At 37.8% G+C, this 12,192-nt stretch overlaps 1 protein-coding gene across 1 annotated transcript in view; it reads right to left on the reverse strand.

The window, feature by feature from the left end:
• Nucleotides 1-3,410: 3,410 nt before the first annotated feature.
• SELENOF (selenoprotein F) overlaps nucleotides 3,411-12,192 on the reverse strand; it is a 45,673-nt gene continuing 36,891 nt past the window's right edge. Inside the window, exons 4-5 of the mRNA XM_020988754.2 lie at nucleotides 7,250-7,299; nucleotides 3,411-4,214 (exon numbers count right to left, since the gene is read on the reverse strand). Coding sequence (XP_020844413.1) covers nucleotides 4,083-4,214; nucleotides 7,250-7,299 — 182 coding nt within the window. The 3' untranslated portion in view covers nucleotides 3,411-4,082. The remainder of the gene's footprint in view (nucleotides 4,215-7,249; nucleotides 7,300-12,192) is intronic.

The following is a 12,192-nucleotide window of genomic DNA, read 5'->3' on the forward strand; positions in this document are numbered from 1 at the left end:
ATTCCCTCTTTAGAGCATAAGCTCCTTGAGGGCAGTGACTTTTACTTTTATTTGTATCCCCTGCACTAACACCAGCAAGTACTTATTAACTATCACTATTCAGTGGATCTTTGAATAGAGTCATCTGCAGTAAATTTGTCAAATGTAATTTTAATGGATATGTCAAAGAAATTCTCTGAGAGCTAAATTTTGTTCTAATTGAGAAGAATTAAATAGTAGGATGCTGTATTGTCCATATCAGCTACTGTTACTGCACTCTAAGGACCATGGGACCTTCACAACTGCCTTGCAGTTGAAACTTTCCAAATTTTGTTCTCCCCATTAGAATGTGAGCTCTCTGGTTAAACTGAGTTTTCTATTTTTATTCCCAGCACTTAACACAGTGCTTAGCATACAGTAAGTGCTTAATAAATGCTCTATAACTGAAACAAAGATATATTCTGCTATATAGCAAAGACTGATAAAATCTGCCAGTTGCCCAGTTTTCATTGGGCATCCAAAAAATGGGCATAGAGCATTCTTATAAAGCAGCCATATGGATCAGTAGTCACTGATACCATCTTTTTTGGTGAGGCAGTTGGGGTTAAGTACCTTGCCCGGGGTCTCACAGCTGGTGTCAAATGTCTGAGGCTGGATTTGAACTCAGGTCCTTCTGATGCCCGGGCCAGTGCTCTATCAGAGCCACCTACCTGCCCCTGCTGATATCATCTTGATTGTTTTTTTTTCAGGGGGTGAAGCGTGGGGGGGGGGAAACAACTTCTTTTTTCTTTTGCAATCTTTCCTTTTTTAAGAGTTCTTGACTGTAAATTTTCTGATTGCCTTTAACAATGGGTTGCTCCCCATACGGATTTCCTTTTCACTTACATTGAGCTCTTCCTGATTTCAAGGGTCATTGTCATTTTCTAACTTCCTGTACTGAGATTAAATACAGTTCAAATGTGGCAAGTTTCTATTGTACCTAAAAGAAACAGATTACTACATTTTGGTTATCTGGTTTTTGTGTGTTTGCTTTCCTTAAATTTCACCTGCAAAATATGCTTGGGATGGTCAAATGTAGTAAGATGTCTTGCTAATATCACTAAAGGTGAATGCTCTCCCTCAACACAGCATCTTGTTTAATAAAGCTTCCTATTAATGTTTATGCCCTATTGACTTTTGAAAAAAACTAGTGCACTTTATTATATAGGACACCAGGTATGAGTGGAGACTTCTAATTCATAATTAAAGCAAACAGGATGCATAGGATTATAGATTTAGAGATAGAAAATATGCTAAGGGACTGTCTAGTCATTTTTTAGATGAAGAGACGAGACTCAGATAGGATTAGTAACTTGCTTTGGCCCACACAAGCAGGAAGTGACGGAGGCAGCTGAGATTTAAGTTCCTGCTGCATCATGCTAAAGTAAAAGAAATTCTATAAAAATTTCTTAGTAGTACCTTTAAAAAAAACTGATGTCTTTTTAATATGACTAACATTTCCTCCTCAGCTGGGCCATCTCCACTTGTCCTGATCTGTATCTTGTAACTGGACCCAGAGGTTCTGGAGAGAAAGTGAGGCTGGTAGCTTTGCACAGCCCTTCCCCACTATAATCCAATTCACTTGCAAGTCATGGCATCATCTTCCTGATGTCATGGTCCTCTTTGAGAAGGACAAACTACACACACAAAACATTTCCTCCATTATCTCTCCCCTTCCCAGAGTAATCCCATATACCAAACAATATATCTCAAAGGCCAAAAAAAAAAAATAAGAAAAATGAGAGAAAAAAATCAAAACTGATAAATCTGTCCAAAAAATCTGACAGTAAACGCAACATGTCATATTTGTGGCCTTCTGTAAAGGAGAGAGGTATCTTCTCATATCTGTTCTTTGTAATCCCATACCATTGGCTTTTGATTTTTATTTCTGGGTGGTTATTTCCATTTCCATTGTTATAGTTACTGTGTACGTTGTTTTCCTGGTTCTGTTTACTTCACTCTGCTTCAGTTCTTATAGATCCTTCCACATTTCTCTGTATTCATCATATTACAACATTGTGATATTTCATTACATTGATACACCGCTGAATGACTGTTCTTTAAAAACTTCTCAAATGTAGACTTCTAATATGCATTTTTATTCTTTGAGGTTGAAACTAAAGAAGTCTTCTAACTGTTCAACATTTTTTGACTTCATTTCAGAAGCAACTCTATGAAACTAATTTGAACAGTTAGAGATAGGTTCAAACCACTTAAAAGGACCTTGTATAACCATGGGTGCTAGTGTAGTAAATCTGTCATTTCTATAATGAAAAATCAACTTTGATACTCTAGATCAGAGGTTCCCAAACTTATTTGGCCTACTGCCTCCTTCAAAAAAAAAGAATTACTTGGCACCCCCCAGGAAATCTTTAAACAATGGTTTTTTTTCCCCTGAAATTTGCATCATTTCAAAAAGAAATAATTTTTTAAAAAAGATGCATCTTACATTTAATAATTTATTGTTAATTTGTGGGTTTTTTCCTGCACTGAAATTTTGATGACACAACTGTACAGTATCATATTGTAAACAAGTCATTACATATAAGTATTCCTGCTGATGCATGCTGGACTTCCCAACAATGGACAACGCTCTCACCTGCCAACACTTGCTTGTTAAGACCTGTTGGCAGACTTGACCACTGGTTATAACTTGTATTTTGTGTGTCTATTTGGAAAATAATGTAATACCTACGACTTTAACTGTTACACAACAGATAAAACACGTATGGAGGGTTTTTCAAAATTTTTTTCTCTTCTTTCCTTATGCTTCCACTGCCCCCTTATTTTTGTTCAATGCCCCCTAATTGCACCCAAGGCTACTACTACCCTCCTGAATCGTTCCAGCACTCCTTACAGGGTGGGCATCCCCCACTTTGTGAACCTCTGTGTCTGGATCAGTGAGTCAAACTCAAATAGAAAGGGAAGGCAGGACACTGAGTTAGAAAATCACAAATTAATATTATCTATGTTGTATTGTATTTTTATTTATTTTGGTAAACATTTCCCAATTACATTTTAATCTGGTTCCTTCATGGTTGCACTGGACAGAGTCTGACACCTCCAATCTAGACCAAGATCTTTTAATGATTTAGGGACAAAAGGAAGTAAATTCTCAACCATTACAGGGCTTGTTTAATTTAATCTTTTAGGTTACAAATTTAAATTATCTAATATATTTAAAATATGTGTTGTATAGTGCTTTAAAAGTACCATAAACACGTAAAATATGAATAACAATGGCAACTGTTAGATGTTTCAAAGTAGCACAGTGGTTCTAGGAATTTTGCTAAAAATAAGATCTGAGTATATTTTAAGACTTGCTCAAATATATATATGTGTCATTCAAGCAGAAAAAAAAGCATTAAAATAATTCTCTGAAGAATTTCACATTGAGACAAAAGGTGGAAAACTTTTTAATTCTAGTTCAGTTTAATAAATGAATCTTTTACCGACTCATTCACTGTAGCAAAGTCAAACACTGAAAAGACTACACCAAACATCGGATCTACACAAGTCCTCTCGGGGTTTTCTGTGTGATCGTCACTAACGTGCGCTTCTCGGAGTGTCTCACAGAATGCTACAAATGCTGAATCCGTGAACAATGATGAAATGTTTTCTGAACTAGCATTCATTATAAACTACAATATTTTGTGGGGTGTCACAAAAACAAAGAGGTCATTGGCAGGCAATGTTAGAGGCACAATACATCATATCCATTTGTGACTTCCAGTCATTGCTTACAAAGAAGGAGCACAACAATTGTGTGTTGAACTGGTCCAATCATAACAAATCCTAGCATGTGTGTAATTACAGGTTAGTAACAAAGCATCTCATTAGTGGTAACAACTAGAGTGAGAACAGATTAAAACGGACTCTTTGTATAGTTGGCCAACTTATTTTAAATCATGTGCAATGAAGAAACTTTCAATGCAAAGTAGAAAGTACTTCATGCTGTACAGTAAGGAATTAATTGCTCAAAGGTGACTGAAGATTACAATGATCGGTACTGTAAAATTCACGTAAGAAGAAAATAAATGATATGACAAAACTGAAAGCGTATTTTATACACGTTCTAATTTTTCACTGAGGAATTCTTCTACGCTATCCGTGTTCCATTTGAGGATGCTTAGTTCTTCAGCAATGTTCCCACTGTCATCCAACAGCTTTAGCACAGGGTCTGAACCAAGAACATACTGCACAGAAGAGAATGATCATCAATTTCTGATAGCAAAGATTCTTGCACCACCCCCTTATCCCAGCTGTATAATTATATTCAGCCAAAGCTAAATATAATTTTTCTTTTTTTTTCTTTTTTCTTTTTTTTTTTTTGGTTAGGCAATGGGGTTAAGTGACTTGCCCAGGGTCACACAGCTAGTAAGTGTTATGGGTCTGAGGCCGGATTTGAACTCAGATCCTTCTGAGTCCAGGGCCGGTGCTCTATCCACTGCGCCACCTAGCTGCCCCCCTAAATATAATTTTTCAAAAAGATGTTAAAGACACAGACATACATAGTATTAATATAGATATTCCTCAGAGGAACTCTGATAAACCCAGGACAAAAATGCCCTTACAATTCACTAAGGAGTTTGATTTTGCAATGACTGTTGTGTGGTGCATTAAGTGATTAACTTCTTACAGTTCAAGTTTTATACAGTGATTTTGTGTCACTTTGTATCTGATAGTTTAAAAAATCGCCAGTTTTTAGGACAAATTTACTTTGTACCATGACATGGAAGAAACTCTTCAATAAAGTGCTTGGTGCCCTGCTGTGTAAAAGCCTAGTGCAAGGTGTGGAGAAGATAAAGACTGGAAAGGATGGGATCCGTGTCCTCAAGAGACTGATGTTGTGACGGGGCTGCTTTCTTCCAACAACCCTGAGCACAGTCTGTCCCACCTTCTCACAGAATCCTGCAGGGAGGACCTGCCCAGTCCTCAGGAGACCTTCCTGTGGTTCTCTTCAGTCTTCCAAGAGAACCAATGTACTGCTCAGCTGTCCATCTGGCTGCAGTCTCTCCCTGTATGTCATTTACAGGTCTCCTTTGTAGCTCATGCCTTGTCTCTCAGGGAGGTTATGACACAAGCTACCAAGTTACACTCTTTAAATTCACTTTCTAAGCAATAACTATCATACCTGAGATGCCAAGTATGATAGATAGATTTATTTAACATATTTTGTAAATGATAAAGATTATTGTAGCACTTGGGTTACATTATGCATTAGAACATACAAAATACTAATATGTCTATGGATATATTTTTGAAAAATGTAAAATTGAGTTGTAAGAATCAAGTCCCCTTTTATTTGCAGATTTTAATTTTTTTCAAGTGAGTTTCAATTACAACTGATGAGAGAATTTAGTCAATTGCCAAAAATAGCAAGACTGAACAAGATGGCAATCTGCTAGCCAAATTCTCTAGGTCATTGTCAGGCTTCTGCCCTAAGTGTCCTAGTGAAATTCAGACAAGGAGTATGTATCAAGTAGACTATGTAAGGATATACAATTGAGACAAAAATTATTATTGTAGTCAATTGTCAGCTGAACAATGGGATTAAAAATAATCAGCTGACTTCAAAAGGGATAGCCTTTTCTTTTATAAATCCTTACTGAAAATGAAGTCAACTAAAACATCCTTATCCAAAATAGGACAAATTGTATAAATAAGAAAGTGGCAATGTACTACTTGTCTAAATTCCAATAGGAAATTCATTGACAGGGCAATGACAGTAACTTTAGAGAAATCTGACTAGCAGATTGCCAAGAACAGCAATACTGATCAAGCTGGCAAATGAATTATCCTCCCAACAAGAGACCCTTCAATTTCATTTTTTAAAAAAATGCACCTCTTTTGAATTTCTGTTACTTGGAGTCATAACTTAGAAGCAGATAAAGCGCTCCCTGGGTCCAACACTGGACTCAGTAGTCAGCATGAATTTCAGACGGACCCAATACAGTTATTAACAATTTTCCTGCTCTTGAGGAAGTACAACCATTTTACCACAGCCTACCAAGAATTAAGGTGGGTTTCCTGGAACTGGAAATCCCCTGGTTAGATCTCTTGCTCCTACAGAATTTACACAAAGTTCCAATCTCAGTGGGACAATGAATCAACTAATATGACTCACTTAAGTGGGAGATCAAATCTAATGCCATTTTAAAGCCAATGGGGCTTGGCTTAGCCACGCTATAGGAGAAGCAGGGAAACATCTTCATACTCAATTTTCCTAGCAGGGTCTCTTCTAAAGAGAGCTTTCCAAATGTTTGCTGGAGTCAGGTACAGAAATTCTTTTTGCAAGGTAGCTTTGTCTGTCATGGACACTATATGGAACTGCACTGAAAGGTGCAGTATGTATGACAATACATGATTAGTCCAACTCTATAATTCTGCCAATGAGCAAACTGATGATGCTCAGACAAATGACTCAACCAAGCAGGGATTTTTTTACTCCCAACATGAACGCAAATTTGGGGGTTTTCAGCACAAAACCAGGCTTGTTAGTTTTAATCAAATAAAAAATGCGTGCTTATAAGTTGTTTGCAAAGCCAATTTCAGGGATTTAAAAGTAGTCTTCTTGTACCATGAGGGGTGCTCCATTTTAAGGCAGCTCATAGTCAGACTGGACTCATTCGATGCAATATGCACATATGAACCTCTCCTGTGATATTATTCTGCAGAGTCCTCAAGGAGAATAGGGCCTGGATCTGTTATTTCACAGGTACTGAAAACCCCCACAGAAGACATTCCATTAAAACAAGTTGACACTTTCTCTACTACTGAAAGTTATCAGACACTTGCCTAAAGCACTGAGAGGTTAAGTGTTCTGTCTAGGTCACATGGCCAGCACTGGTAGGATGCATGGCCTGAATCCAGGCCTCCTTGGCTTTGTGGCTGGCTCTGTATCCACCTGCTGTCTTCCAGCATCTCAATCTGAATAGTTTTTTGAGGGGTTACCTTGTGCTACCCATGAACCTAATAGATTACTGATACCTTGTCTAGGATGTAGGTTTTAGTTGTAGCAAATCTATCTTCTCCTTCCAGTTTTAACTGATCAATTATTCCTGTCAACATTAACTAGTTACAATTACTCATGCCCTCAGGAAACTGGATCTAACTTTAATGGAACTGAATAAACATAATTTATTGTTTCAATAAATTAAATTTTACATTCTAAATGATCTATTTTCTGCCCTAGCCTTCTCCTCAGTCAAAATGGGCAAAAATTTCTTACCTTGATTTGTAGTCCCCTGAATAGTTTGGGTTTGTCACTCTTGACAAAAGCTAAAATTTAAAAAAGAATTGCTTTTAGGACACAGGATTCATTCAGATAAATAACAGGTGGTCAATAGCATTCATAAAGATTTCATTAGACTATACAGGCTTTTAGATCATACACAGTATTGTCTTTATTTAGTATCAGGTTTGCTGGATTTAATAAGCCAATCAAAGAATAGTTGAAAGACATTGTTATTCTATGGACTTACATAAAATTCTTGATTATAATCTACATCATTCTCTACTTAGCTTAAATGACCATGTATTCCTTTTGCAAACTTCCTTTGTGGTTCAGAACTAGGCAGTGTAACAGCATTTAATGAATTACCAGGAACATTTTTTATTATGAATTTATTACATGACTTCTTTTGATTCTTATAATCCTGTGACCTAAGTTGCAGAAATACTATGACACTTGTGTTACAGACATGCAATAAACAGAAACTTTGAGAGGCAGGAGAATCCCAGAATTTTGGAAGCGATCTGATCCAGTGCAGTCCATCCACAAATAAGGATCCTGTCTACAAAACACCAGCAAAGCCACCTGGCTTGGCTTGAAGGCCTAGGCTCTAATTGTTACAAAGTCCTACATCCTATTTACAGCTGGAAGAGACCTCAAGAACCATCCAACACCCTCACTTTACACATAAGGAACCCAAGGCCTAGGGAGATAAGCAACCGAAGGATTCGAACCTAGGGCTTCTGCCTGGAGGGCCAGAGCTCTTTCCACTGTACCACACTGCCTCCTCTTCCAACAGCTTCGAGGTTGTCCCTTTGCAACTCTTAACCAGTTACCTTGCTTTATCTTCTAGGACCAAACAGAACAGGTCTGATGTCTCTTTCATGCGATAACAGCCTGTCAAATACTGAAAACAGCTATCCCATCTCCCTCATCCTCTCTTCTCCTGCCCAGATGGCATGATCTCAAGGCCCCCCACCATCTTGGCTGCCTTCCTTTGGAGGCTCTTCATCTTGTAGCTTAAGATGGCGGTTGATTCAAACTGGGCCTCCATTCCACTAGGATGCGTCCAGATCTCTTCTGGGTGAGCTGCTTTCTAGCTATACTTCCCACATCCTGTCCTGGTGAACTCAAACACAAGCCTCTGTATTTATTCCTATTAAAGTTCACATTATGTTTGGCCCCATGTTCTGGACTGTCAAGATCTTTTTGAATCCCAATTCTGCCATCTAGAGAGTTAGTTACCTCTCCTAGCTTTGAAACATCAGCAGACTTGATAAAGCATGCCCTTCATGCCTTTATCCACATCAGTGATAACAATTTTAAAATGAAATAGGGTCAAGCACATATCCCTGGAGCTCCTTTCCAAGGTAACCTTAAACCATTGATAACTGCTCTGAATTCTGCCTTTCAAATATGTTTGAAATCCACCTAAGTGGGCTACTGTGTTTCACACGGCTCCATTTTGCCAAAGAGTAACTTACTCAAGGTCTTGAGTGACAGGGACAGCTTCTGAACCTAGGTCTCCCTACTCCAGGTCAGTAGGCATCCCCCTAAACTCAAACTGCTGTAAATCTGCATCTCCAAGAGCAGGGTTTCTTTGGACACCTATCGCCTTATCATGTTCTCTGTGCCTTGGCTGACATGTCCTCAGGGGATCAGAGTAACCAGGAGCTTTGTTGAGGTCATGTAGTTCAAGTTTCCACCTGTTTTATCACAAGGATATTCCTTTCCCAACATATCCAGCAGCTAAAAACTAGTGATCTGACAAGATATGCCTTTCCATCTGTGTAAAGCCCACTGTTAAAAGATTTCTCCTTACGCGAGCCAAAAACGACCTCCCTGTGCTTCTCCCACTGTTTCTAGTTTTGTCCTGTAGACTTAACAGAGAACTTCTCTTCACAGTTAATACCCAACCTTCTCCCCTTCTCCTCCCTCCCCCAACCATCCCCACAAATCCTTCAATTGTTTCTCATGTGACCTCGTTTTGGGACCCTCTTCACCCCCATTATTCTCCCATCTGCTTTCTTGGACATGCTCTAATTTGTCAATGGTCCTACTGTGGTACCCAGAACTGAATACAATGCTCCCGATGGGGCCTGGTCATTGCAGAAGACAGTGGGACTATTAATGCCCATGATCAGGGAGTCCTGTGCCGTTAACAATACAGCCTAAAATGGAATTGACTTTTTATTTTTTGGCGGTCACAGTACTTTGACATATACTGAACTTGAAGGCCATGAAAACCTAAATCTTTTTCATATTAACTGCTCTTAAGCGAAATCTCCCTTATCTTGTGTAGTCATGGTTTGTGACCTATGTGGAATTCGTTTATCACTATTTAATTCCATGTTATTTGTAGTTCATTTTTCAACTACCAAGATTATTTCTGAATCACAATTTTGTTACCCAATAATCATTAGATAAATGTTCCAGCTTTACGTCATTTGGAAATTCTAGGTACAGTGGGTAGAGCACTGCACTTGGAGTTGGGAAGACCTGAGTTAAAATCCGGCCACTTGATAGTTGCGTGACTCTGGGCAAGTTACTTAACTTTTCTGCCTCAGTTTCTCCACCTGCAAAATGGGGATAAATAATAGCACCCATGTTCCAGGGTTATTACAAGGATAAAATGAGATATTTGTATAGTATTTTGTAAACCTTAAAACTGCATATATTATAGCTATTATTCTTAAGCATTTTTATATCTGCATCCAAATAACTAATAAATTCACTGAAGTAAATTATTATTCAGGTGATATCTATCTCATAGTTCCCTGAAATAAAACCTTCTTTTAAATTTAAAATACCTTAGAATTTAGATTTTTTTCTTATTGTCAAAAGCAGAAGTATATATACCTATTTTATTCACATTACAGTGGCTTTAGTTCTGGTTTGGTACAATCTGGATCCAATTAAAGATCAGTACTACTAGGCTTTGTCATGAAAATGAATGAAGCAAGGCCCAACAGGTGTTGGGAGTCAGTGAGCAACATTCACTGGGCTACGGTTTTAGAACTGGGTATGTCACTCAATTTTAACCATGGCTCTGTTCTGAGTAGGAATGTTATGTCAGAAACTACCATGATGGCCAGAAGACCATGTCTTCCCAAAGATTCACAGAAATGATGTGTTGTGTTGTCTATGACACATCAGCTGCAATAAACAAATTTATTGATCTATAAATACATTTCTTGGGGGGCAGCTAGGTGGCACAGTGAAGAGAGCACCATCCCTGGATTCAGGAGGACCTGAGTTCAAATCTAGCCTCAGACATATAACACTTACTAGCTGTGTGACCCTGGGCAAGTCACTTAACCCCATTGCCTAACCAAAAAAAAAATACATTTCTTGCCTTCAATACTAACATTAATTATCTATATTACTGAACATGGCATTTACTGCATTTAAATTCTCAATATAAATACACAGGATTTAGAAGAAAAAATTCCCATAAATTAACAAGAAAATAACAAGCAAAATCTCACAAAGAATGCATTAAAAACCCAAAACCTTATAATCGATAGATAGTGGAATTAGGATGCTTTGTTTAGAGTGATGTTTGATCTAACGTTCGCACATTCCCATACTGCAACCAAATTCCTTGTGCTCTGTTCTCTGTGGGTACTAATCTTCAAACGTACGAAACAGCAAAGGAAAAAGTCCAGAAGAAAGGATGTTGGGGTTTTTATGACCTCTTTCAAATATATTTTCAAGGTAGCATTCAGGAAGAACAATTTAGATATAAAAAACTTGCACTAGCAAACAGAGCCCCTGAAGGTAACCAAGTTACCATCTTCCAGTCTACTTCATGCTGTTTTTAAAAACAGCAGGATCAATGACATCAGTGCAAGAGTCTCAGAGAAGCGATGAATCTGCTCGTCTATTTCTGGAAGATGCTCTTCTATCAATTACTTCAGTTACTTGACAGTTATTCAGGCAGCACCATCAGTAACACTTTGATGTACTCAAATATAGAAATGATGAAAGACAAGACAAAATACTCAGGGCCTTTTGTACTTCTGCGATTCTTATCACAATGTAATTTATGGGGCTCTCAAGGGAATACAAGTGCTGGCGAGGATTCCACAGTCCTGATCTCACTGCTTTGTCCAGGGTGCTTTTTTTTTTCAGTGAAACCTTAACTTTTAGAGGCTCTTGGGATTGCTAGCGGTAAAACTGAAGTTAAAATCTAAGTTAAAATGGTTGAAGACATATTTAAAGATCGTACTGCTGCCAAATGGCAACCAATAAAAAACAGTTTTTGTTTGTTTTAAATGAAACCACATCAGGGCAGTACTTCAATATTTAAAAATACAAAATGTGGTTGTAATTTAGGATTCATTTAGATTTCCAAAATATAAAGGCAGACAATACATGTGTTGAAGATTTATCACTGAAATAACCAATGAAAAGGTGTGCTTGGAAGTTTTAATGAATTTGACATGGACTAGATGACTGGAATACAAACATGGGAAAGAGTGAAAAAACACTTTGTATCAACAAGAAGGATATGGTTAAAAAAAAGAAACATCCATAAAAACCCTCAGTTGGTAGTGAGAAAACCTGGTTCTAATTCTTATTCTGCCACTAAGTTTGTCACTTAATCTTTTAAGGCCTCAGTTCCCCACATATGTAAAATAAAGGTGTTGGCTTCAATGATCTCTAAGGTTCTTCCCAGTTGTAAAATTCTGTGATTATATTAAGTAATTAAGCAGACAAAGATTCTTTGGAGGCATAAACCAAATGGAATGGTGGGTGACAGAGGAAAACGTTCATTTTCCCTTCACAATATTTTCCTTTGCTGACATTACCACAGAATAGTAAGTTTAACTTAATATAAATGATCTTATATCTCAAACACCATCACCACCACCCTCCACACCACCCCGCCACTGCTACCACCAACGCCGCCACTACCACTACCAATCTCTTCAAGA

This window comes from Phascolarctos cinereus, unplaced genomic scaffold, assembly GCF_003287225.1.
Source record: "Phascolarctos cinereus isolate Bilbo 61053 unplaced genomic scaffold, phaCin_HiC Scaffold_5;HRSCAF=322, whole genome shotgun sequence".
Classification (NCBI taxonomy): Eukaryota; Metazoa; Chordata; class Mammalia; order Diprotodontia; family Phascolarctidae; genus Phascolarctos; species Phascolarctos cinereus.